General features: G+C 42.9%; 1 protein-coding gene across 1 annotated transcript in view; it reads right to left on the bottom strand.

Annotated features, from left to right (window-relative positions):
* Window positions 1-6,875: 6,875 nt before the first annotated feature.
* ANKUB1 (ankyrin repeat and ubiquitin domain containing 1) overlaps window positions 6,876-27,261 on the bottom strand; it is a 38,494-nt gene continuing 18,108 nt past the window's right edge. The window contains 4 exon segments of the mRNA XM_004379194.3: window positions 6,876-7,291; window positions 7,293-7,371; window positions 15,121-16,059; window positions 20,951-21,065. Of these exon segments, the coding sequence (XP_004379251.3) occupies window positions 7,241-7,291; window positions 7,293-7,371; window positions 15,121-16,059; window positions 20,951-21,065 (1,184 nt within the window). The 3' untranslated portion in view covers window positions 6,876-7,240.

The following is a 27,261-nucleotide window of genomic DNA, read 5'->3' as shown; positions in this document are numbered from 1 at the left end:
ATGTTTACCTGTGTTTTATTGACCATGCAAAGGCATTCGACTGTGTGGATCATAACAAATTATGGATAACATTGTGAAGAATGGGAATTTCAGAACACTTCACTGTGCTCATGAGGAACCTGTACATAGATCAAGGGGCAGTTTTTTGAACACAACAAGGGGATACTGCGTGGTTTAAAGTCAGAAAAGGTGTGCATCAGAATTGTATCCTTTCACCATACTTACTCAATCTGTATGCCGAGCAAATAATCCGAGAATCTGGACTATATGAAGAACACAGTGGCAGGATTGGAGGAGGACTTATAAACAACCTGCATTATGCAGATGATACAACCTTGCTTGCTGAACGTGAAAAGAATTTGAAGCACTTACTGATGAAGATCAAAGACTACGGCCTTCAGTATGGATGACACCTCAACATAAAGAAAGAAAAACTCCTCACAACTGGAACAATGAGCAACATCATGATAAATGGAGAAAATACTGAAGTTTGCAGGATTTCATTTTACTTGGATCCACAATCAACACCCGTGGAAGCAGCAGTCAAGAAATCAAAAGACACACCACATTGGGCAAAGCTGCTGCAAAAGACCTCTTTAAAGTATTAAAAAGCAAAGATGTCAGCTTGAAGGCCAAGAAGCGCCTGACCCAAGCCATGGTATTTTCAATCACCTTATATGCATGTGAAAGCTAGGCAGTGAATAAGGAAGATGAGTAAGAATTGAAGCCTTTGAATTATGGTATTGACAAGGAATATTGAATATACCGTGGTCTGCCAAAAGAACAAACAAATCTGTCTTGGAAGAAGTACAACCAGAATGCTCCTTAGAAGCAAGGATGGCAAGACTTTGTCTCATACAATTTATCAGGAAGGACCAATCCCCGGAGAAGGACGTCATGCTTGGTAAAATAGAGGGTCAGCAAAAAAAAGGAAGACTCTCAACGAGGTGGATTGGCACAGTGGCTGCAACAATGGGCTCAAGCATAACAAGGATCTTGAGTATGGCACAGGACCAGGCAGTGTTTCATTCTGTTGTACATAAGGTTGCTATGAGTTGAAACCTACTCGATGGCACCTAACAACAACGATAACAATGTTGAGTGAAATAAGTCAATCACAAAAGGACAAATACTGTGTGAGACCACTATTATAAAGTAACAACAAAAGGTTTACATACAGAGAGAAATGCATTCTTTGATGGTTACCATGAATGGGAGGGGGAGGAAGGGAAAATTACCAAATAGATAGAAGACACATGTTAATATCAGTGAAGGGAAAGGCAATACGTAATATGGGAGAAGTCAGCACAACATGACCAAGGCCAGAGAAGACACTGAGAGGAATGCAAGAATAAAGGGCAATTACGGTAACTACTATAGCATAGACAATTCTGCAACAATGATATTAACAAACAATAATTTACAAATGGATACATAGGTAGATAGATACGCCAAGAGGTGTGGGAAGGTGTAAAGGAGCATACCCTCTGTTAGATATAGGTTTGGGGTGGATATTTCTATATACATGAATGTAGGTCCTCCTCATATATTAATATAGACAATACAGCACATAAGGGGCTCAGTCAGGGAAACCTCTTAGATATAACCAAACACTTGGTGGGATGAAGTTCCTAGGCTCAAAGGCAAAGGACCACAGATTCAGGGGACATCTGTGTTCATAAAGACAGTGTTATGCAGCCTACTTTGGTGAGTAGCATCTGGGGTCTTAAAAGTTTACAAGCAGCCATCTGAGATACAACTATTGGTCTCTTCACATCCTGAGCAAATGTGAGTGGAGAAAACCAAAGACTCAAGGGAGTAGTTAGTTCAAAGGACTAATGGCCCACGTGAACCATAGCCTACGTGACCCTGAGACCAGAAGAACTAGGTGGTGTCCAGTTACTACTACCAACCATTCTGACTGGGATCACAACAGAGGGCTCCGAACAGAGCAGGAGAAAAATGTAGAACAAAAAATCAAATTCACAAAAAAGACCAAACTAACTGGTCTGACAGAGACTGGAGGAACCCGCATGACTATGGCCCCAAGACACTGTTCTGACATGGAACTGAAGCCATTCCCGGAGACCACCTTCCAGCCAAACAATAGACAAAACCAAACTTGTTGCTGTCGAGTCGATTCCGACTCATAGCAACCCTAGTAGGACAGAGTAGAACTGCCCCATAGGGTTTCCAAGGACTGGCTGGTGGATTCAAACTGCCAACCTTTTGGTCAGCAGCCAAAGGCTTAACCACTGCGCCACTAGACAAGCCCATAAAATAATCAGTAACACCAGAGAGAAATGTGCTCCCCACAACAATCAATTATACAAGATCAAAAGGGCAGTATTTGCACAAAGCAAAGATGAGATGGCAGGAAGGGGTAGAAATTCAGGAACAAAGGAAATGGGGAACCCAGGGTGGAAATGGGGAGAGTGCTGACACATCGGGGGGAATGAAGCCAAGGCCATGAAACACTTTCTGTACAAACTATCAAATGAGAATCTAATTTGCTCAGTAAACTTTCACCTAATGCACAATTAAAAAAAAAAAATCTGACTCCCTTTGTCGTGGAACTTACATGAATAATATCAATAGCTAACATTTATTAAGCACTAACGATGTGTTAGGAACTGTTCTTATATTTATTAACTCTAAAAATAATTCAGAAAAACCCCATGAGGTAAGTACTATTATGATTCCCATTAACAATAAGGAAACCGGAAGTCAGCGACGTCAAGCCAACTGAAACTAATTTTTATAGAGCTATGAGTCTGCACAGAGCTTTTGTATATGTTACCTTCTTTAATTTTTCTTAATTAATACCTTCAATAGCTTTGACCTCATTGTTACAGGTGAAGAAACAAAGCTCCAAAGATTACTTCATAAGCCAGTGACAGGAGGAGAGGATCAGATCCCCGGCCTGCCTGCTCCAAAGCCCGTTCTTCTACACACCAGGCTGAAACCTGAGGGTTTGCAACAAGTTCTGTGAGTGATCTAATTAGTACAAAGATGACGATGATGAGGACAACGACTTGCAGGGTTGAGAACAATGTCTTTACTTTTATGTGTTGAGGGCTGCGTGAGAATTTGGTTCCTTTTCCAACGCTCTCACACAAAACTAAGAGACTACAGAACTGCTAACTGATAGGAATATGACTCTCCAAATTTCACCTGTTGGTGATGGTGATGGGGCGGGGAGAGATCATCATATCTATCTTTTATATCTAAAGGGTGATACAATTCTTTCTTTACTCCCAGTCTCCTAGGTAGAAGTGAACATTGAAAGCATTGTTCAGCTTTACTCTCTGTGTCTGGCTTGTCCCTTTTATCTGACTGAAATGGTTTGTTGCTTCTGCTGGAGCACAGAACAGATCCTTGCACTTGCTAGGATGGTCTTAAAGCAGTATTTGCAGAGAGAGTACAATTTTTACTTAGGCTATAAATTACAGATCAGCAAAAGTAGCATCATTTTCTGAAAATGCTTTTATTCATACATTACTGATAAAATGTCCGTTATTAAAGAATAATTTTCAGAAAAGGTAAAACTATGATTCTGATATAGATATATAATTAATACATGTCAAAGGTTGTATTGAACTCATTTATGGAAGGACTTGATAAGATTACAGTAAAAATCAGTTATGACTGGTTTAAAGCATAGTTCTGAGAACCACACGTGTAGGGAATAAAGAATACTGAAATGAATTTCAAATAGAAACAAAATATGTCCATCCACAGGGCAATAATCAATTGCATTCCATCAGAACGATTTAATTTGGATTTCTCTGAACAAGAATAGTTTGTATATTATTGGCTTTCTACAGTTCACAGAGTTGTAAAATAGCTCAAACTCAAAGACAATGAAACCTAGAAGTAAACCAGATGAATAAGCTAGACAGGACACTTGTGTGGTAAGCAGAATAATGGCCCTCCAAAGATGCCCACATCCTAATCGCTAAAACCTATAAATCTGTTATTTTACATGGCAAAAAGGACTTGGTAGATGTGATTAAGTCAAGGATTTTGAGAAGAGGAGATTAGTCTGGATTATCCAGGTGGGTCCAATATAATCACAAGGGTCCTTATAAGAGAGAGGCAAGAGGGTCCAAGTCAGAGAAGGAGATATGACCACAAAAGCAGAGGCCAGAGTGATGGATCCATGAGCCCAGGAATACAAGCAGCTTCTAGAAGCTGGAAAAGACAAGGAATGGATTTTCCCCTAGAGCCTCCAGGAGAAATACAACCCACTACACCATGAGTTTCGTGCCCTAAGTCCCATTTTGTACTTCTAACCTCCAGAGCTATAAAATAATGAGTATGTGTTATTTTAAGCTACTAAATTTGTGGTAATTTGTTGCAACATCAGTAGGAAACAAATACACCCATTAGCCTTTTTTTTTTTCTGTCCATTTTAAAGTATTTTACAATTTTTCCTGATAGGGTGAAAGGCCAACTGATAGAGATGGGGGGGAACTTAAGCCTCCTCCCCAAAAGTTGGACCTTGGCCCTGCCACTAAAGCAGTAATGTATACTATCCCAACTACTACTGTATTTGTTCTGAGTGCAGATTTACTGTTTTAATTACGGATTATGCCAATATTAAATAGCCTTTCTTCCCTGAGATCTCAAGAACTAAAGTGGGAAGAGGGAAGGTGAAGGTGGGATTAGAGACCAACAGAATGATCTGGCCAGAGAGGATGACCAAGAAGCCAAGTTACAGCCAGGGGAAACCAGCCTGGGAGTTACAACTCCCCAGGATAATTTACAGAGGAGCTTCCCTCTTACCAAAGATCATGCAGTTGTTTAGGGGCAACTACGTGAGTGAAAAATCCAACGTCCAGATTCCAGACCTGGCCCTGACGCTTACTACTTGTACGACCTCCATTCCAACAAGTTGTGTTTATGTGTAACGGGTTTGTAAGATGGTCTGTAAGATGAGTGTCATAGTGATGACCACCCTTCTGTGCCTTGCAGGGCTGTCGAGATGCTCAGATGAACTCGTTCACATTAGAAGGATTTGTAAGCTGAAGCATTTAGAATGTATAGGTGTATAGCATATTGGGCACAAATAGTTGGCAATTCAGTGTGTGTGATTATCCTAAAATACATTCATTTACTTCAACAAATGCTTATTGAGCAATTAGTTGAAGGTTTAAGCATATGCTAGGCCCTGGCAATTTGAAAATGAACAAAACAAAGCCTTTGCTCTGTAGGAGATCACAATAAAGTGAGGGAGACAGACGATCAAGTCATTTCAATACGGTGTGTGGAGTGGTAATAAAACTTAAGAAATGAACAAAATTACTGGGAGGTGCAGAGAAGGTAGCAATGAACTCTGATTCCAATATAATCCAGGCTCGGAGTAAATATCCTAGGGTACCCTATGCATGCTAACAATAATGCTTTCCAATTGTATAACATTGTAAGTATATAAGTCTTACTGTGACTTCATGCTATCTTACTTTCTGGGTTAAAATGAAGAAAGAATTAATATTCAGAAGAAACAGCGTTTGTTCCAGTTGATTCTGGCAAGGACTGAGGCTTCAAATCAGTCATCACCTTGAACTCTCTCCTCATCTTTCCATCCCTCCGCCTCATCCACCTTTCCTTTTCCTCATATTTTCCAGATGCCTTTCTCCTTATTAGGCTTTCCAGCTCCAAAATGTTTGTACAAGGCATTTCCTTGTCTGTGTTTCAACGATACATAAACTATCAATACCCCCTGCAAGGTATTACAGGCTAGCACCCTGTCAAGGGGATAATAGCATAGTGACACCTATCACATGAGCCGCCCTCTCCTGAAAGAGTCTGAGGCTGGCACCAAAGCAAGAATGAGCTCCCAAGAATTTTTTTTTCATTCTTTTAGTTCACTTTTTTATTGGATTATAAAATGCATACAGAAAAGGGTACAGATAAAAAAGACAATCTTTGTTGCATTTTAGCAATTTGAACATACCTATGTAGCCATCACCCAGAATATTTGTTGTTAGGTGTCAAGTCGGCTCAGACTCTTAGCAATCCTATGTACAACAGAACAAAACACTGCCGGGTCCTGTGCCATCCTCACAATCGTTGCTATGTTTGAGCCCATTGTTGCAGCCACCGTGTCAATCCATCTCGTCGAGGGTCTTCCTCTTTTTCACTGACCCCCTACTTTACCAAGCATGATGTCCTTCTCCAGGGACTGGTCCCCCCTGCCAGGCAGTTTCTTGTAATGTAAATGTGTATTTACCTTTTAATCCAGCAGATCTGCTCCTGGGTGTTTACCCAAAAGAAATGAAAACATATGTCCATAAAAAGACTCTTACAGTAGTGTTCATAGCAGCTTTTTCATAGTACCCTAAAACCCAAATGTCCATACGGTTGAAATAGATAAGCACATTGTAGTGCATCCATTCAATGAAATACTACTCAGCAATAAAGAAGAATGAACTAGTGATACATTCAGCAATGTGACTGAATCTCAAAACGTTAGGTTGAGCAAAAGATTCCAGAAGCAAAAGTAAACAACTGTATGATTCCATCGATTTGGAGTTCCAGGACGGAAAATTTGTCTATGGTGGTAGAAGTCAGAAGAGTGGTTATCAATAGGGAGATGGGATTGACTAGGAGGGAACTTGAAGGAACTTTTTGGGATAATGGAAGTGCTCTACATCTTGATTGGTTACACAGATGTATATATTTGTTAAACCCATTGAATTTAACACTTAAGGTCAGTATAAATCACTGTATGTAAAATTTACCTCAATTACAAACAATTAATGGAAAGCAATGTTTTAGCAGAAGTTTGGACAGATATCTGACCAGTACTAGACCTGGATGGTATTTAAACTCTCTTAAGGACTTTCCCTACATAGATTTTTTTTAAATTTACTTCTCATTAGGTACTACATTTATAAGTTTTAAAAACAAAATGCATTAAAACAAACTCAGGGGAAAAAAAGAAAAGAAAGGAAACCGTAAAAATTCGTACTCCATCCTCGTTCCTCATCTGCTGAGTTCCCCCACCCCATAGGCAACTACTACTCTCAATTTCTTATGTATTCTTCCTCAAACTTTTTAAGCAAAAACAAACACCCTGCATTTTTCACTTAGAGTAATGGAATCCAAGAAAACATGGTGTTAGACACCAAACAACCTGTCGATGGTCGTAAAGCCTTAGAATTGTTGGTATGAGAACTCGTGGTTTGCCGTCATATTTGACCAGATCTTTGCCCAAAGTCTTTGTCGTGACTTTTCAAAGCACAGTTTTCAGAGAATTTTCACGTGCTGTCAGATCGTCCTGGGTTAGTCAGGTTAGAAATGCTCTTTTTGGCCAGGACTCTTGCTATTCCTAACTGCTGAAGCCAGGGTTTTTCTTTAAAGGCACTGCAAGAAAACAGGACAGAATTAATAAGGAGATCCAATCTTTTCCCATTGTATAGCTGAAAAGATGGAAATTTTCAGTTGATTGTGCAACTGTGGCTGGATTATTTTGTCACATGAGGTAGGATGTAACATAGGAAACAGCCATCTTTCTAAAACCAGTTCCTTGTGAAGCAGTGGGACTGATCTTCTCCCAAGCCAAGACTAGCAGTTTAGAACCCACAACTAGAAACAGAAAACCACAAACGCCATGTTGATTTCTTGAGGTTGGAAGCTTTTCTATCCGTTCTCTTCCAGGCGTCTGCATGATCACATGCTCCCTGACCTCTTCTCCCTTCTACCCCACCCAACACCACAAACACAATTAGTCTTTTGTCATTGAGAAGCATTAGATATTTTGACAGCCTTTAACTGAAATGTGGAGCCCTGGTGGCACAGTGGTTAAGCCACAGCTGCTAACCAAAAGGTCAGCAGTTCGAATCTACCTGCTGCTCCCTGGAAACCTTATGGAGCAGTTCTACTCTGTCCTATAGGGTCACTACGAGTTGGACTTGACGGCAATGGGTTTGGTTTGGGTTTTCGTTGGTGGTGCAGTGGTTAAGAGCTTGGCTGCTAACCAGTAGTCGGCAGTTTGAATCTATCAGCTGCTCTTTGGAAACTGTATGGGGCAGTTCTACTCTGTCCTATAGGGTCACTATGAGTCAGAAGTGACTTGATGGCAGCATGTTTGGTTTTTAACTGAAATGCAATGAAACTTAATGTTTGATAGTTATCTGGCTACATACTAATAAAGACTTGTAAATTTGAATTATATGACTAATATATGACAAATTAATTTTCATATATTAAATTAATATCTCTCCGCTTTCTTCAGCTGGTTGACCCCTAGTCAGCCTGCGGATCTTAGCTCAAAGGTTTTCCGAGGGAGGACAAGGTCCATGTTGTAGACTTCCACAGAATCAAGTTTCTCTTCTTCACAGCACTTTCCTCAGTTTGCCTGTGAGATAATCTCTATCACACTCAGCTGAACAGTTTGCTTCACAAGGGCAAGACTGCGTCTGTACTTGCTCTCCGCTACACGGAGTGACCAACTGTCCAGTTTGCCCCAGAGTGAGGGATTTCCTGGGAAATGGGACTTTTAGTGCTAAACTGAGAAAGTCCTAGGCAAACCAGAATGGTTGGTCATCCTTTTACTACGTCTTCAGCTTAATGTCTATTGAATAAATAGCCATTACTTGGGCCATCAGCTCGGCCACCTAACTGAACCTGAGTGTTCCCTTTAAGCATAGACGTTCCCAGCCCAAGGAGAAAAGGATGGTATAACCACGTACAACTTTCCCAGGCTTTTACGCATTCATTCGACAGCTATTTATTGAGCACTCACTGTATGCCAGGCACTATTATATGTGCTGGAGATACAAAAAGTGAAGAAAGGAAGGAGTCACGGAATTCAGGGTGCTAGTCCGGCAGCTAGAGGGTAAGGGTTTAGCAACGAGGTGTGTACTGTCTGACAAGCTAGACTGGGAGGCTGAGCCCACAGGATTTGGTCAATTCTCTGACCTGTGTTTGGGGCCCCACCTGCCCCATTAGACTTTCTCCCTGCTCAAGCTTCCCCCTATTCCTAGAATCTCCAACAATTAGGCCACTTATCCAGAGGTGTTCAGGAGGAGTTACTACCATATTGAGAGCAGGGCTTAGTGGCCATGAGCAGGCCAAGCAGGTTTATTCTCTGAATTCACTTTCTCAGCTCATGCTTCCGCTTGCTGCTCCAGTGGGGCCTCTCTCACCCAAAGCAGGACTGAGGAGGGGAGGCGATGCAACCAGCCACTCAAACCCAGTGCTCAGGAATGCACAAGAACAGCTGTCCCACTCTAGTGTCCATACTTTTCTAGGACCCACATGCCCACCTATGCAAAACAGCCAGGCCCGCGAGTCTGGAGGGATCAGGAGAGCCTCCACACCTGCTCCTCCTGTATCCCCAGCACCTGATGAAGGGGGCTGAGCAGGCAGGCAGAGGGCAGGTCATATCCCTGAGGGACCAAAGAGAAGAAACACCTACTCCAAACCCATTACATGGTGTACTCGGGAAGTGTTCTACAAGGGCGCACCTGAATTGCACATAGTTGAGGGGGTACCGCTGACAGTCTCTTGCTGGGGAATGGTGGCTCATAACAGGGCACCACACAATGACCCTGAGAGATTTTGTCAGGGGGCTGGTCCTCTCCCTCACTCCCTCCCTCCTTGTAATTTCCCCTGGGCCTTGGCCCCTCCTACCTGTAGCTTCGTCATTAACTCAAAACAGCCTTTCATACTCTATCAATGGGTGCTATGGATTGAATTATTTCTCCTTAAAGGATGTTGAAGTCCTAATCCCTGTATCTGTGACCATGACCCTATTTGGGAATAGGGTTTTCTTTTGTTATGTTGATTAGGTCATACAGAGTACCGTGAATCCTCAACCTGATCCCTTCCGAGTTGTATCATATAAAAGGGAAAACAGAGAGACACACAGATGGGGGAAGACAGACACCAGGTGAAGGTACATCTACAAGCAGCCAAGGAACACCGAAAAATGGCCAGAGCTACAGAACTGGAAAGAGATAGGGATCTTCCCCTAGAACCCACAGAGGGAAAGAGAGAGCCTAGCCTGCCAACACCCTCATTTCAGAACTATGAGACAGTAAGTTCCGGTTCTTTAAAGCCACCCACTTGTGGTATTTGTGGTGGTGTTGTTGTTGTTGTTATGGTAGCACTAGGTAACTAAGACAATGGGTATCATTTGGTACAGACTTTTGGAAAGGTAACTTGGCAATATTTATTAAAATTTTTAATATGCATGTCCTTTCAACAAGCAATTTCATATCAATGAAAATACCCTGTAGAAATATTTCCACAAATGAACAAGTATGTGTATATAAGAATTTATTGCACCACTGTTGTCACGGTGAAAAATTGGAAACAACTCAAATTTAATCAAGAGGGTGCTGGTTAAACAAGTTATTATACATAAACACAGTGGAATACTAGGCAGCCATTTTTTTTTAGATGAGGTAGCTCATTTCCTACAATGTGGAAAAATTTTAAAGATACATTTGAGATCTCTATGTTTATGGGAGCCCTAGTGGCACAGTAGTTAACAGCTACAGCTGCTAACCAAAAGGTTGCAGTTCGAATTCACCACCTGCTCCTTGGAAACCCTATGGGGCAGTTCTATTCTGTCCTATAGGATTGTTATGAATCGGAATCAACTAAACAACAACAATATTTATGAACAATAAACATAGTAAAAGACTTTTTATGAAAAAAACGACACACATACACATCTCACATACGCAAATTGAGATACATAGAAACTTCTAGCAATAATGATGGTACCTTCTGGGGAGGGGAACAGGTGGGTGAGACGGAGAGGAATAGGGTTGAAGGCTGAAGGGACACTTTCATGTTTTACCTTAAATATTTCCACGTTGTTTGTGTGTTTCACAGAGAACATGTATTACTGTACGTTGTAATTAGAATTCTTTTTTTTTAAGAGACAATATTCCATTGTCCAGTTTTCCTCTCTGCACCAACACTGCCTGTTGACTGCAAAGACTTCTGCTCCACCTCTCCCAGTAGATTTCCTCCCCGCCCAAGCTTTCCTCTACTCCTAGAATCCCCAGGAAATAGGTCACTTATCCAGAGGCATTCAGGAGGAGTTCTCTCACACTGAGCGAAGGGCTTAGCGGTCATGAGCAGGCCACAGATTTCTTCCTGAATTCACTTTCCAAGCCTGAGGCAAACACCTCCAGCAATCACAGTGGCTTGAACTCGTGGCAACAGTCCCCCACCCAACCCCCGGTACTTTTTATAAAGTTGGAAGAACAGAGAGCTCTACTTTTATCAAAGCATGAAGGCCCATCAGAGTCGCTATCTGGGATTGCCACCTATTTCCCACCCTCTCAGGACCCTCAGTTGTCAGGATCAAACCCCACTCTGGAATCTTCACTGAATTCAACTTCCTGGGAATCCTGTAAGAACTGGTAAGGAAGACAGTTTTCTGATCACACCTTGGAAATATTTTTTGATCTGTACAAAGCCCACACTATCTTCCAGAGGCTGAGGAGTGAGATGCTGCGTGACCTCTGGCCCCAGTCATTGTCTTCTGCACACCAGCCATGTGTACCCACTAACCCTGACTCACACTAGCACCTTGGTCTGAGTTAACTGCAGCAATATCATCTCTGAATTAACCCTAAGAGGTATATTTTTATGAATCTAAAGGGGGAGTACCTGAATGAAATGTGGTCCAGCCAGCACCTTCATAGGATGCAAGGTAAGTTGTCTGGGGTCCTAGATTGGGAGACAATCCGTTCCTCATACAATAAGGAACATCTGACGGCTACTTTGCTCACCTTGACCTAATCTCCCTGAGTCGCCATCGTGAAGGATGGCATTGTGGCTCCTCCCTGTCTCATGGCTATGATACTCGCTTGGTGATGGTGGGCACAGACATCAAGATGGCCAAGTCCACTCCTCACGTTTGTATTGTTTTGGCACAAAGGCTGGACTGGCTTTTTAGTGGAGAGTGATCAGACCATCTTATTGCCTAGATTGACTGACTATTTCAGGTAGACATAGGTGCTTTCATTACTTTGGTGAGGGGCGTGCACCAGACCAAGAAGAGCCGTAGTAGGGCCTGAGGACCGTGGGCCTCAACTTCCTTTCCACAGCCCACCACAAAAGAAGGTGGGAAGGGTCAGGGGAGAGATGCAGTGGAAAGGGGTGAAATGAGATGGAGAGAAAGTGGCAGGTGTGAATAGAGGCAAGAGAAAAAATATATTGTAAAGAGAGAAGTTAGGGTTGGAAAGAGAATTTTCTAGGAGAAACTCTGCCAGAAGAAGTGCAGAGCCAGGTTACCACCACTCCTTCCATACATCTACCTTCCACAGTAGCCTCTTTCTTTGGCAGAACAGTTTCCCCAGCAATTCCCTTCTCAACCTTGAATCTGCCTCCCTTTGATGACTCCAATCCTTATTAAATGTACCTACAAATATAGCACACTAGTACAGTCTCTCCAGAAAAGTGTTTGGAAGTATTCACTACAGCTAAACATAAACTTAACCTATGACCCAGCAATCCCATTCCTAGGCAAAGAGTAGAGAAATGACTGGAAATGTCCTCCACATCTCAAACACGAGAATAATCACAGCAGCTTTATTCAAAAAGCTCCAAATTAGACACATCTGAAATATCCATCATAATCAAACCCGTTTCCCTCAATTCTGACTCACAGTGATCCTAAATGACAGAGTAGCGCTGCCCCAAGGGTTTCCAAGGCTGTAATCTTTACAGAAGCAGACTACCACAACTTTCTGCCAGGGAGCACCTGGTGGGTTTGAACCACCGACCTTTCGGTTAGCAGCCAAGCACTTAACCACTGAGCCACCCGGGAGGAGAATGAATAAATGATGATATATTCATGCAATGGAATACCACATAGAAATAAGAACAACTGATACACACTGAAACAGGGATGAATCTCACAGACAACACGTTGAACAAAAAGGCCAGATGTGAAAGGTACATACCATATGATACTCTTTATATAAAGTTCAAGAATGGGCAAAACTAGTCCATGGCGACAGAGGTCAGCATACTAGTTGTATCTCTGGGAGGATTTATTGACTCGAAAGGGGCACAAGAAAAATTATCTGGGTGCTGGAAATATTTTGTATATGATCTGGGTGGTGGCTGCATGGATATATGCAAATGTAAAAATTCACCAAGCCATACATGTGATACTAGTGCTCTTTATGCATTTTGTTCTATATTTCACAACTCTGTTTCCCCCCAAAAAAGCACTTCACATAATAGACAATGGCTACCTTTCTCACCTGAAACCATACACGCACACCTGCCAACACAGATACTTTTGCACATTTGCATCCTGCCTAGCACTGCACCTGGGCCATAATAGGCACTTATTAGATGTTTGAAAAATAAATGCATTTTTAACACACATCTGTTGATAAAACAAATCAGCATTTCCTATCTTGTGTTTACAGCCTGATTTTTAAATCAGCTATGTAACTTCTTTCAATTAATCCTTTTTCTAGTATTTTTAGATAATCTCTTTTTAAAATAATTTTTATTGTGGTAAAATGTACATAACAGAATTTACCATTTTAACTTCTTATGCGTGTACAATTCAGTGGTTTTAAGTACCTTCATAATCTTGCATAACTATCACTACTATATGTTTCCAGATCTTTTTTTATGATTCCAAACAGAAGATGATCTATTTTTATACTCAGAGATACCTCCCAAATTGTAAAGACTGAAGCCGTTAAGCAGCTTATCTACTGTCAACTTCTGGGTTGGATCCTGATTTTTGCTAGTTTTACGACCCGAATTACTCTCACCACTAGGTGGCAACAGCTAGCCAAGTACTAGAGCCGAAATCAAGACCAGCACAGACAGTCAGGAGCTCTGGTGGTGTGGTGGTTAAGAGCTCTGCGGCTAACTAAAAGTTTCGTGGTTTGAATCCACCAGCTGCTTCCTAGAAACCCATGGGGAAGTTCTACTCTGTTTTTTAGGGTCGCTATTGAGTTGGAATCGACTTCATTGCAATGAGTTGGCTTGGTGTTGTTTGTTTTTAATAGAAAGTCAACACAATTTAGACTTCTTCTTTCCTTCTCATTATGTCAAGGGGAAAAACCACCCATAAATCTATACATCTACTGTTCTATTGGCATCCAAAAAATACCTCATAAGTAAGGGATGGGATCTGAGATCTAATCAGAGTTGTCCTTTCAGTGTGAGCTGATGACCAATATATAAAATTTTACCTTATGAAATACATGTGCCTGAAAATCCACTTCTGATACATTTGCTTATCTCTTTAATTGTGATAACAGATTACCTTTTTAACTGACCGTACATATTAATATCAAATCTATCACCCTATACATCATAGATTTCCCTCCACCTGTATCCCTTGCCCAGTAAGTCAACTTAGTCTTTGTGGTTCAGTTTGTCATTAAATTTTCCCCTTCTTTCCTTCCATTTTCATTGCCATTCAGTTTTCCATGTGCTTTTCATGTCCCCCTCCTGAATTTTAAGTTTCTCTCTTCTCGTTTTAATTATAATTAACAATTTCTTATTAGCTTAAGAAAAAAAAAGCACGAGACCTAGCTAATTGAGACAACTCTTTTTACTGAAAAGAAATCTTGAGGAGTAAGTCACCGTACAGATAGGTTTGGCCAAAAAAAATATCTCCTTTTGTCCTAGACACAAAGCTAAGATGAGGTCCTTGAAGCTGGGAAGTGATGTTCTGGAACAACCTGTATTACACTCTATGACATAGGGGGCTTCACGGACCATTCCCTGCCCTATTGTTTAGTGTTAGCTGCCATCAAGTCGGCCTCAACTCATGGGGACCTCACGCACAGTGGGATCAGACCGTTGTGATCCATAGGACTGTTGTGATCCACAGGGTTTTCATTGGCTGATTTTTGGAAGTAGATCACCAGCCTTTTTTCCTACTCTGCGTTAATTAGCCTGGAAGCTGTGCTGAAAGCTGCTCAGCATCACAGCACCACACAAGACTCCAGTGACAGACAGGTGATGGCTGCACTTGACCGGGATTTGAACCTGGGTCTCCTGCATGGAAGGTGAGAATTCTACCACGGAACTACCACTGTCCCCATCCCCTGTGTTCAACCTGTCCTATGAAAGGTTCGCCCTGGCCGGTTTAAAGGGAAAGATTACCTTGCCATAGCTAAGCAGTGGATTGCATTCTCTCTTGGAGTCCTCTCACTGTGCTCCGACCAAGACCTGAAGGAGGACCTTCGGAGAAAGACCGCGCTGGGTGTTGCGCAGTAAAACGATGGGTGTGCATGGCGCTCTTTGGACAGTGGAGGGAGGGGAACTTGAGGGAGACATGCATTTCTGACGAACTTTTCTTTTTCCCTCGCTGTGTCAGTAATTGTTTTCTGATTTTTTTCTTGATGCCTTCGTAATTCCGAGAACTTATTTGCATCCACTAGTGGAGGAAACACAAGGGTTTCTTCCCTTGTGCTCTGCCGCGATGTTGTCAAAGGATTCACAGCCTTCCTGGTTGCCCTTTGCCCCCCAAGAGGCGCTAACTTGCCAGGGGTGTTTTGTGGGTCCTTGTCCCCGTACTTGTGCCAGCTCTGGGAGGTCATTTTTGGTTTGGTGAAACCATCCACCATTACAGCATCTCCAACTCTTGCTCTGGAGACCCCCGCTCGGTAAAGCTGGCTTTTATTAGGGCTGTGCCCGTGAGCTCTCAGGACCCACTGCTTTATTTTGATATAAATCCTCATGGGGACTGAAATTTTCGGAAAAGAGACTGTGGACCACGTTTTATTCAGCAGATATAATACGCAGTCCTTATGCTTGTGTTTGAGCGCGATGGTCAGGGGGGTTTGTCCTGCTGCATTTTTGCATTCCAGGCACAGCACGCTGTAGTTGACAAAGGCCTTCAGAATCAACAGCTGGCCCGATTCTGCAGCTGCATGAATGGGGCATTTAGAGACATCTGTATGAAGGGCTTCATGGCACCATGCTCGGCAGGGGTGAACGCCGACCGCCTCGTTGGGCCGCACACCCTGCTTCAGGGCCCATTCAGTGAGCTCGACGTACCCGTAAAAGGCTGCGATGTACAGGGCCACCCTTTTCTGATACCTGGGTGAGCGAAATAAGTGGGACAATAGTCGTTATGCTAAATACTCCTGAAACACTCTAGTTAAAATGTTGATTTCTCCCTAACTTTTCCCGACAATGTCTTCAGAAGAGGCCAACAGTAACGCGCTGGTTAAATGGCACGGACTCTGTTCTTCCACGTTACGGTACCATGCTCACGTAAATATGGTAATTCAACCTACCTTCTTTGGTGTGGTTGTCTTTCTTATGAAAATCAAATGCTCAGGGAAAATATCACACTTTGTATTACATGGGAACGTGTTGGAAAAATTCAGCACATTTTAGAAAGTTTTGTAAGTTTGTTTTGTCTTTTCTAATAATCCTTATTTTCTGGCTTTTCAATGTCTCTGCTGTTACCTGATGTAAGCCACTGTCATGCCCCTCCCTACCACCACCAGTACCGCCGGCCTCCTGACCTGTCTCCTACCCCCTCTTATCCTCCTGCAGGCCCTTCCTCACTCAGCACTCAAAAAACAAACAAACAAACCCAAAACCAAACCCGTTGCCTTGGAGTAGATTCCAACTCATAGGACAGAGTAGAACTGCCCCAGAGGGTTTCCAAGGAGCGGCTGGTGGATTGGAACTACTGACCTTTTGGTTAGCAGCCGAGCTCTTAACCACTCTGCCACCAGGGCTCCTTACCACTCAGCACTCAGAGTGATCTTTTTATTCCATAAATTAGAGGGAAATTATCCTCTGTTTCAAACCCTCCAGTAGCTTTCCATTTAATTTAAATTCTAACTGCTCACCTTGGCCCACAGAGCCTCTCATCATTGGCCTTGCTCCCCTCTCCAGCCCCACCTCCCATCACTCCTCTCCTCTTTCACTGCACTGGAGCCACTCTGTCCTGCCTGCTGTCCCTCCAACACCCGGATTCACCCTGGTCTCTGGGTCTTTGCACTCGCTTTTCCCTCCGCCTGTAATGCCCCTCCTCCGATCTCCATATTGGCTGCTTCTTCCGATCAGAGTTCAGCTGAACCATCATCTGCCCAGAGAGGCCTTCCCAACCACTGTAGCTGAAAGGCACACACACACTCCCACACAAAACCAGTCAGTAACTATCCCAAAACACTTTTCAGAGCACTTCTCACTATCAGAAATTATAATATTAGCTTGTTTATATGATTCTTATCTCTCTCCCGCCACTAGAATGTAACTCCTTGAAGGCAGGAACCCTATTTACAGAAGGGTCCTTACTGCTTAAACAGTTCTCAGCACATAGTAAACAAAACACCAGTTACATCGAGTCGATTCCAACTCCCGGTGACTGCGTGTGTGTCAGAGTAAACAATGCTGCTCTGCTGAGTGGGTTTTTAATGGCTAATTTTCAGAAATAGCTCTCCAGACCTTCCTTTCGAGGCTCCTCTGGATAGGCTCAAACCTTTCAGTTAGCAGACGAGAATGTTAACCATTTGCGCAACCCAAGGAATCCTAGTATATAGTAGGTGATCAACAAATATTTTTTGTTGGACTAACAGACTTTTTTAATAAAATGATAGGATCTCAGAGGCTCTAATTTTCCTGTCTGGGGAAGATACTCTGACCTGAATTATGTGGGTCTCGAGGACCCTCAGAGTTCCCAGGTGGCACAAACATTTAAGCACTCAGCTACTAACCAAAAGGTTGGCAGTTTGAACACACCCAGAGGCACCGCGGAAGACAGGCCTGTCAATCTGCTTCTGAAAGGTCACAGCCTTGAAAACTCTATACAGTAGTTCTACACTGCATGCATGTGGTTGCCATGAGTCAAAATCAACTGGATGGCACACAAGAGCGAAAACTGGGACTCTCTTGCAGTTAGATTGTAATTAATTAGAGTTATACATTAATACATTGGCATTTTGGTTCAGACATCAGTTTCTTTTGAAATTCACTAATGCAAGTCAGCATGTCTGAATTTGACCAGTATTGTTGGTTTGGGGAGAGGAGCTCTCTTCCACTCACCCCATTTTTCAAGTGAGGAGCCTGGACATCATCCCTACCTTCTCCTTCCTCTCCCTCTCTTCTCAGATCTAATTGGTCACCTAGACTAGTTGATTCAGCCTCCTAAAGGCATCTTTTTACAGTCTGCCCCCTTTTCTCCACCTCTACTGGCACAGCCTAGATCAGGCCACCAGCATCTCCTGACTCTGTACCCTATCTGCCTACCTCTCTTCCCCACACTGCAGCCAGGGCCACTGTTCTAAAACGCAGATCGCATCAACGCTCTTCCTGCCTTCAATGTCTTTCCATTACTTGAAATATAAAGTCCAAATTCCTTTACATTCCTACAGGGACCAGCGTAAGCTGCTCTCTCCTTCTCTTTACAGCCCCATCACTTACCACTAACTCCCTTTCACTCTACCACGTGAAACTTGAACTTCTTTCAGTTCTTCAAATCCATTCTATTGCCTCCAAGCTTCCGTGGCTCCATCTTTTTAGAAGCATCTTTTTTCTTCTTCCTTCCACTACTTCAGTACAAATGCTTCAAGCCTCAACTTAAAATTTTCTTTCTCAAGACACTTTATTGGATCCTTTAAGGCCAGCTGGAGCCACAGTGGCACAGTGATTAAGAGTTCAGCTGCTAACCAAAGGATCAGCAGTTCCAATCCACCAGCTGCTCCTTGCAAATCCTATAGGGCAGTTCTACCCTGTCCTATAGGGTTGCTGTGAGTTGGAATCAACTTGACGGCAATGGGTTTGGTTTTGGTTAAGTCCAGTTAGTCATTCCTACTATGCATTCCCATATCACCATACACCCATGCCATACATCACCCACACCACAGTGCTTTTCATGTTGAATGATAACAATAACAATACCTAACACTTTTATTCTGCTTACCACATGCCAGGCCCCCTTCCAAGTTCCTTACGATTAGTAAGTAGTTTAGTCTCTAAAACAGTTCTTTGAGATCAGAAAAAAAAAAAAAACAAACCAGTTGCCGTCGATTTGATTCCAACTCATGGCAACCCCATGTGTGTCAGAGTAGAACTGCTGCATAGGGTTTTCACGGCTGCGACTTTCAGAAGCAGATCACCAGAACTTTTTTTTGAGGCGCCATTGGGTGGGTTTGAACCGCCAACCTTTTGGTTAGTAGCTGAGCACTTAACCATTTGTGCCACTCAGTGACTCCTTTATGAGATTTAAAAAAAAAAATAGTTGCCATTGAGTCGATTCTGACTCATAGTGACCCTATAGGACAGAGTAGAACTGCCTCATATGGTTTCCAAGGAGCACCTGGTGGATTTGAACTGCTGACCTTTTGGTTAGCATCGGTAGCTCTTAACCACTATGCCACCAATAGATACTATTATTATTCCCATTTCATAGAACACGAAACTGAGGTATGGAGAGATTATATAATTTGCCCAAGTTTACCCAGCTAAACACTGAGGGAGCAGAGCTTTGAACCTAGACAGACGGGCACTGGAGTCTGCTCCCAAACATTTTGCAATTATGCGTCTTCAGAAATTGTTTACTTGTTCATTTCCTCGCTAGACTGTACGCTTGCTGAGGGCAGGGGCCATATCTTGTCTATTGCTATATCTCTAGGATCTTGCACAGTACATAGTAAGTGCTCAATAAATATTTGTTGTTTGGATGGAAGAATAAAAAGAGCTTTGCATTTGGAGAAAGAAAAAGCACTTTGCAGTCCCATTTACATTATGTGAGCTCTTAGATTTTATTTAAAGATTAAGTCTAGTGTAGATGGTTAAGCACATGAGCACTGGGGTTACGCTGTCAGGTCCTGTTCCCAGTTCTGCGCTTGCTAGCTGTGTGATATTGGGCAGGTTTCCTAATCTCAGTTTTCTCATCTGTAAAACAAGATAAAATAGTATCCACCTCATAAAATGGTTGTAAGTATAAAATGAGGTAATAAATGCAACACAGTGACACAGAGAAAGTATCCAATAAATATGCACCACTGCAAGTAACAATGCAGTATAACTCTTTCTTCTGATTCAGAGCATGAGAAAAGAACTATCACTATCCCCAAATATAAATTAATTTAAAATTTGCACGTGTTTTATAAAATTGTAAAACTGGTCTTCCAGCCTGTCACTTGAGAGCGTCTTCAGAGTTCCTGATGGGTGTGTGGGCTTCTGTAAAATGTGATTAAAGCACCAGAGAGCACCGTTCTAAAATACCACTGAATTAAACCCTGAAGGGTAATGCTGGCTATCTGGGCTGCAATAACACATGGAGCCCTGGGGGTGAAGTGGTTAAGAACTCGGCTGCTAACCAAAAGATTGGAAGTTTGAAGCCACCATTTGTTCCTTGGAAACCCTTTGGGGCAGTTCTACTCTGTCCTATAGGGTCGCTATAAATCGGAATTGACTCAATGGCAACAGGTTTGGTATTTAACACATTGATTTTCTACCTGCCTCTTCGAGCCCACCGTCTTCACTGCATCAGCCACACTGCTACGTGTTATGTATGGCAAAGCTATGAATGCATCTATTAAATGCAGTTTGAAAAATTACATCTGAGCTTAAGAAGAGGTAGCCATTGTTTTCAGCCAATCAACTAGCAAATGTTTTGTGTTTTTTTTTAGAATAATTGAGCATAAGAATAGCAAGGCAGTTATTCTGACAGTCTTTAAAAGTGCCGTTGAAAGTCTGCCATCCAAACCAAACTGAAGTCATCCATTTAAATACTTGATGTTTCCCAAGGACAGTCTACTTGAATTGCAATCCGTCACCAAAGGCTGTCAGCCCTGGTGGCATCCCTGCTGTCTTTTTACAGCAAATATTTCAATAATAATGTCTAGTTGAGACATCCTAAGTGGAACTGTCATGAAGCAGCACATCAGCTATGCAATGAAGTGCAGGCTCAAAGTCCTATAAATTAAAAATTACTTCAGTGATTTAGCATTTCCTTTATTTCCCATACTTGAGTACTGGTCCTTCTTCTGATAAGTAGCGTTGGACTTTAAGTTTTTGTCCTAGGAGACAACCCATCAGAAATTCCTTCCATCCATCCCAGACGTCCAAGCGAAGTGTTGTGCCTATGGATCAAGAGAAGTTCCAGTCCATCACTGTGGTTTGGCAATCCATAAAGCTTCTAATGATAGCTTTCCCCAAACAGAGGAGTGAGCTAGATGGAAAATAAAAAGGAACCTTGGAAGGAGTAGACAGGGTTGCTATTTTTAGCTGAGGCATTTGTCTTGAAAAAACCATTTAGCTTTCATGCACTTCCATTTTCTCATCTGCAGGATGATTACATATAATACTGAAATATTTTTGCAGCTGTCTTAAAACAGTCCTGTGGTCATTGATTCAGTGCTGAAATATAAATGACTAGGCAAACTGAAGCCGACATGTTGGAAGAGAAAACTAAGTTTAGTGGCAGGACAAATGGCCTTCTTGGGCCTTTTGGTTACTAGCGGGCTCTGGGTGGAGTTGAATGATGCTCACTAGCTATCCTCTGGTTCTATACTTCATGAAATAGCAGTCTTTCTGTATTATAAGCACAGAAGTAATTCAGTGATGCTGGAGAATTCATCATATGCTCCTCAAAATTCTATCCTCTCTCACCCTTACTTAAGATCCTGGTGAAGGACCAGATGGTATCTGGTGGAAAACCAGCACCATGAGTTTAAAGAGTCTGCCATGGCCACCATCTAGGAGCCCCACTTACTCCAGGTATTAATCATTGGTGTTATCTCCAATCTCGAACCAAAAGGAGGAAGTGATTTAAGAGATAAAATTGGAGCCACTATTCCATGTCCTTGAGCATAAAGAATGTGACCTGGACTCACGGGGACTTCCAAGGACACATCAACTGGGCCCTGAGGTATAAAGACAGCAAGTAGGACAATCTTGGAAAACATCTTTCAGGGAACCTTGCACATAAACAAATCAAACAGAGCACAAAAGACCCAAACGTTGTCCACTCTTACCTTTTTCTATAAGCATTTAATGAAGAGTAAGATTTGTTGAACCACTGAAGACCCTCCTGACAGTTGTTACTGGAACCTGGACCAATGATTTTTAAGAAAGACAATTCGAAATGTAGAATCATGGTGATTTGGTAGTTTTTAGCCAGTCTGTGTGTGAAAAGGTGAAGCTTTCAATGATTTTACCCGTTCGTGATGTTAACATGCACTGATGATTCTGTAATGTCCCCAGACGCGGGCAGACGTGGCTCTGGCAGCACGCTTGTCCGTTTTCCACTTTTGCCTTTTGGAACATATGCTGAATAAAACCTTTCTTTTTGTTTTACAAAAAAAAAAATTCTATCCCTTCCTGCTTCTGTGACACCACATTCCTTCTGTCCTTCAGGCTGGTGTTTTCCAGGAATCTCCTCAACCTTCTGCTCTTCTCACTCTACACAACACCCTGGAAAAAAAATCTGAACTCTTCCATGTGGCCTCCAAGGCCTTCCCTTCTACCTCACTCACCTCCCTCTACTCTCCCTCAACTCTCTTTGCTCCAGCCACCCTGACTTTTCACCTGTCCAGCAAACATACCAAGATCACACCCACCTCAAGATCTAAAGACTGAACATATCTTCTGCCTGAAAGGGTCTTCCTCTAGATTTTTACCAGCTGTGTGCTTCTCAAGGGGCCGTGGTGGTTCAGTGGTAGAATTCTCACCTTGTGTGCAGGAGATCTGCGTCTGATTCCCAGGTTTGATTCCTGGCCAGTGCACCTCAAGAGCAGCCACCACCCATCTGTGGTGGAGGCTTGCGTGTCACTATGATGCTGAACAGGTTTCAGTGGAGCTTCCAGACTAAGACATACTAGAAAGCAAGGCCTGGCAGTCTACTTCCGAAAATCAGCCAATGAAAACCCTACGGATCACAACAGTCCAATCTCGTTTTGCCTGGGATCACTATGAGTTGGGGCCGACGTGAAGGCAGCTAACAACAATAACATGTCCTTCTCATCATTCAGCTCTCAATTCAAATGCCGTGTCCTCACCAAAGACCACCTCTTGGCCACCATGGCTAAAGCAATCTCTACCACCACCACCACCCCCTCGATTACTCTTAATCCCAAGACCCCATTTTAACTCCTATATAGCCTCTATCACCAGTACTGAAAATTATTTGACTTGTTTGGGAATTTTTTTTTTTATTCCTCCACTAAAAGGAGTCTTTTAGGCCTTGGCTAAGAGTCTAGCACTTGGTAGTGCTCAATACATACTTGTTGGCTGGCTAATGGCAACCTCAGTGATGCTAATGACTTCATTCACCACCAACGTGTCACTCACTTCCAAATCTAAATCTCTGGCCCAGTCCTCTCTTCCAGCTCAACTCCCCTTGCTGGGGATACTAACATCTGAGTGATTGCACTACCACCCCCTCATTCTACAAAAGAACTGGTCATCTTTAACCCCCCACCTGCTTTTCCTCCTTCATTCTGTGTCTCAGTGGGCTGCACCTCTAACTTTCTTGCTACCTAAGCTAGACATGTGGGAGTGGTTCTTCACCCCTCCGCTTTCTTCCTGCCCTACATCTAAACAATCGCTGAGGCCTGGCAAGCTTACCTCATAAACGTTTAGAAACTCTGTTTCCTTGTCTCCATCTCAGTCAGCATGGCCCTATTTCAGACCTAGATAATCTCTCGCCTAGATCTATTGCAAGAAGCTTCCGACAGCCACTCCCTCTCTTTATACAGATCTCTCTCTCTTCAAATGTCGTCTCCTTCCTGACTAACCATCTAAAGTAGACTTCTCCTCACCCCCAACCACATCACTTCCTATTCCAGTCTCCTGCTTTCCTCTTCTTCATAGTTCTTATTCCATTTGAAATAACATATTTTACATATTTTCTTCTAGAAATTTAGAACTTGATGGTGTTTGTGTCCCCCACTGAACTGCAAGCTCCGAGAAGGTAGGGACCTTGCCACTCTCATGCATGGCTCTACTCCTGCTTGCTGGAACAGAGCCTAGCTCATGGCGAATGTTCAGTAAATATTTGTTGGATGAAGCTCTGTCTCACTCCTCAAATGCATTCTAGTCAAGCACTGCCCACCCAACCACTCAGCTGCCCCGCTGGCTGACCTGCTCTTCTATGTGGACACCAGACTTTTTCTTGCTTGGTGCCCGTTCTGTCTGAATGCTTCTGACTCCTTCCCCACAGCCTCCTACCAACCGTTTATGATGTAACTCTAGCATTACCTCCTCCAAGAGGCCTTTCTTGGCTACACACTCCTCTCAACCCACCAGATAGGCTAATGAACTGCTTCTTTAGACTCCCACAATATACACTGAAACTCTTCCTCATTGAACATACATTACTGCTTTGGAACTGCTGGTTTACAAACCCTTTTTGAACCCAAGAATCGTGGCTTAGCCATTCTTGTAGGCCCTGTTTTAGTTATGTCCTTGGTTTGCAAGGAGACCCTCAAGAAAATGGGGTTTATTATACAGACAGGCAATGATTCGACCTGGTGTTTGTTAGGAACCACGGCTCCTCTTATATGGGCCATTCCCTAGCTCACGCATGGGCCCCAGGGTCTCTCTCTCATGCCTTCTGCATCTCTTTGCGTGTCTTCTCCTCTCTCAACTGACAGGCCACGTCTCCTTATAGTTTCTCTCCTATTGCAACTTCGGCATGCATGTAACATTGGTTTGCCATGGCCTGACCATACAGTCGTTAAGCATTTGGCTGCTAACCAAAAAGCTGGCAGTTCAAATCCACCAGCTGCTCCTTGGAACCCCTATGGGGGCAGTTCTACTCTGTCCTATAGGGTTGCTATGAGTTGGAATCCACTCGATGGCAAGGGGTTTGGTTTGGTTTTGGTAATCCTACTTCATGACACCTTTCAGTTTCTGCCCCTACTGCTAACCAACTTCATTGCTCTGTATTTCCCAGTTTGAATTCACAAGACTGATAATTCATAACTGTCATGGTTTGAATTATGTCCCCCAAAAAATGTGTGTATCATTTTGGCTAGGCCATGATTCCTGGTACTCTGTGATTTTCCTGTATGTTGTAAACCTGCCTCTATGATGTTAAGGAGGGAGGATGGGTAGCAGTTGTGTTAGTAAGGCAGGACCTGATCTACAAGACTGGGTTGTGTCCTGAGGCAATCTCTTGAGATATAAAATACAGAAGTGAGCAGTGAGACGGGGAGACCTCATACCACCAAGAAAGCAGTGCCAGGAGCAGAGCGTGTCCTTTGGACCGGGGTGCCTGCACAGAGAAGCTCCTAGTCTGGGGGAACACTGATGAGAAGGCCAAGAGAGAAGAAAGCCTTCCCCTGGAGCTGACACCTTGAATTTGGACTATCAGCCTACTTTACTGTAAGGAAACAAACTTCTCTTCTTTAAAACCATCCACTTATAGTATTTCTGTTATGGCAGCACTAGACGACTAAGACAATAACAACAGGAGCTAACATTCACCGAGTGCTCACTCTATGCTCTGCACTGTTCTAAGTACTTTACATGAGTAAAGTCATTTAAAATTCACCACAACTCTAGGTGATGGGTAGTACTATTATTATTCCCATTTGACTGCTGAGGAAACTAAGGCACCAAGCAACTAAGGAACTTGGCCAGGGTTTACATAGCTGGTAAGTAATGGAACCAGGGATTGGACCTAGGCAATTTAGTTTCTGTTTTTATGCTCTATGTTATACTCCCTCTCCAAACTAGAATCTGTGATGACTGCGGTCACTGGACAGCCTGATTGACTGCCTTCGAATCAAAATATGATGGCCTTAGTAGCGGGAGCTGGAATGTGTGTATGACTTCGCTTATCCATATGTATCCTCTGGTTCAGACACAGAGTAAGTTCATAATAAATATTTGTTATGGAAGGAAGAAAGGGAGCAAGAGAAGGGGAAGAAAGATAGGGAGAGAGGAAGAAAGGGAGGCAGGGAGGAAAAGAGGAAGGACTCAGTAGTTCTTTGGAGCCATACAAAGCTTGTAAGCCATGCTTGTCTTTGTTAGCTGGGATTTTGCAACACCGGTAGGCTTAGAATCACAGAATGCTGAAGATTCAAAAGGTCCTCAAAGACCAGCCCATTCAGCTGTCCTGTTATACAGAAGAGGTAATGAGGCCCAGAGAGTTGTGTGAATTGTCTGAGGTTACTCAGCAAACTCAGAGTAGAATTTAGCTTGGAACGCATGTCTTCAGGACTCTTGGTAACGCCTAGGAAATCTACTCCTTTCAGTTGCCTTTCACTTTCTTTCCATTCTTTTTCTTCTTGCCTTCTCTCTACAGGCAGACAGACACACACACATAGCACGAGTATACGTTCTCCCTGCTGGTTCCTTCCTTTCTGGATGTTCTGCGTTATAATCTGGGAGCTTGAAATGGAACTCTTTCGTCGTTACTCCTTACTCGGGTTCTGGATTTTTTGACCTTGGCCTTGCTCTCCTTTATGAATCGATTCTTATTTCCTATGCCTGTTTACCCACAGATCCTGATCTGTATTACTGGCCTCATGCCACTAACCTGCCTTGATCCTGACCCATCTGGCCTTAGCTAGGAGGGTTCACTGTCCTTGCAGGTGAATTATGGAATTAATCTGTAGAGACCAATTAGTGCTTCTGCAGCTATTCTGTAGAAATGCCCTGATAAACACTTTCGAAAATATGAATCATAGTTGATACAATAGATTTAATTTCTCTAAAAGCTTCTTTCTGTACTTGAACTTTCTTATAAAATCTTTTACTCTCATGAGTAGCACTGGAAATAAAAGACTTTAAACTCTGCTCCAAGGGCCATGATTTCACCTCCTGGCTTAAATTATTTGCTATGTTTTTAATTTATTGCGAACATTTCTCACAGATGAGCATGGGAAAGCTGTAGTCCAGCATTATGCCTCAGCCTCCTTTTTCCTCCACAGCTGACGCCACACAGCCTCCATTGGAAGGACCAGCCTGGCCCCAGGTCCAGGAATCAACCCTAATTCAACGGAGCAGCTCTGTTCTCTAACATACGGGTCACCATGAGCTGGAATCAACTCAACGGCAGTAGGTTTGGTGTTTGCTTTTTAGGTAGTTGCCTAGCCTCAGGGCCTCAGCCGTCCCTAGTTTAACCTGTCCATTGCTGACTGATCTCTGATTCTGAAAGCCATGGAGAAGGCTATTGTTGCCATGAGCTGCCATCAAGTTGGCCCCTGACTCATGGCAACCCCGTATGTTACAGAGTAGAACTGCGCCATAGGATTTTCTTGGCTGTAATATTTATGGAAGCAGTTTGCCAAGGCCTTTCTTCTGTGGAGCCACAGGGTGGGTTTGAAC

The sequence above is a fragment of the Trichechus manatus genome, unplaced genomic scaffold (genome assembly GCF_000243295.1).
Source record: "Trichechus manatus latirostris isolate Lorelei unplaced genomic scaffold, TriManLat1.0 scaffold00062, whole genome shotgun sequence".
Classification (NCBI taxonomy): Eukaryota; Metazoa; Chordata; class Mammalia; order Sirenia; family Trichechidae; genus Trichechus; species Trichechus manatus.
This window is presented reverse-complemented; position numbering and strand designations above follow the sequence as displayed.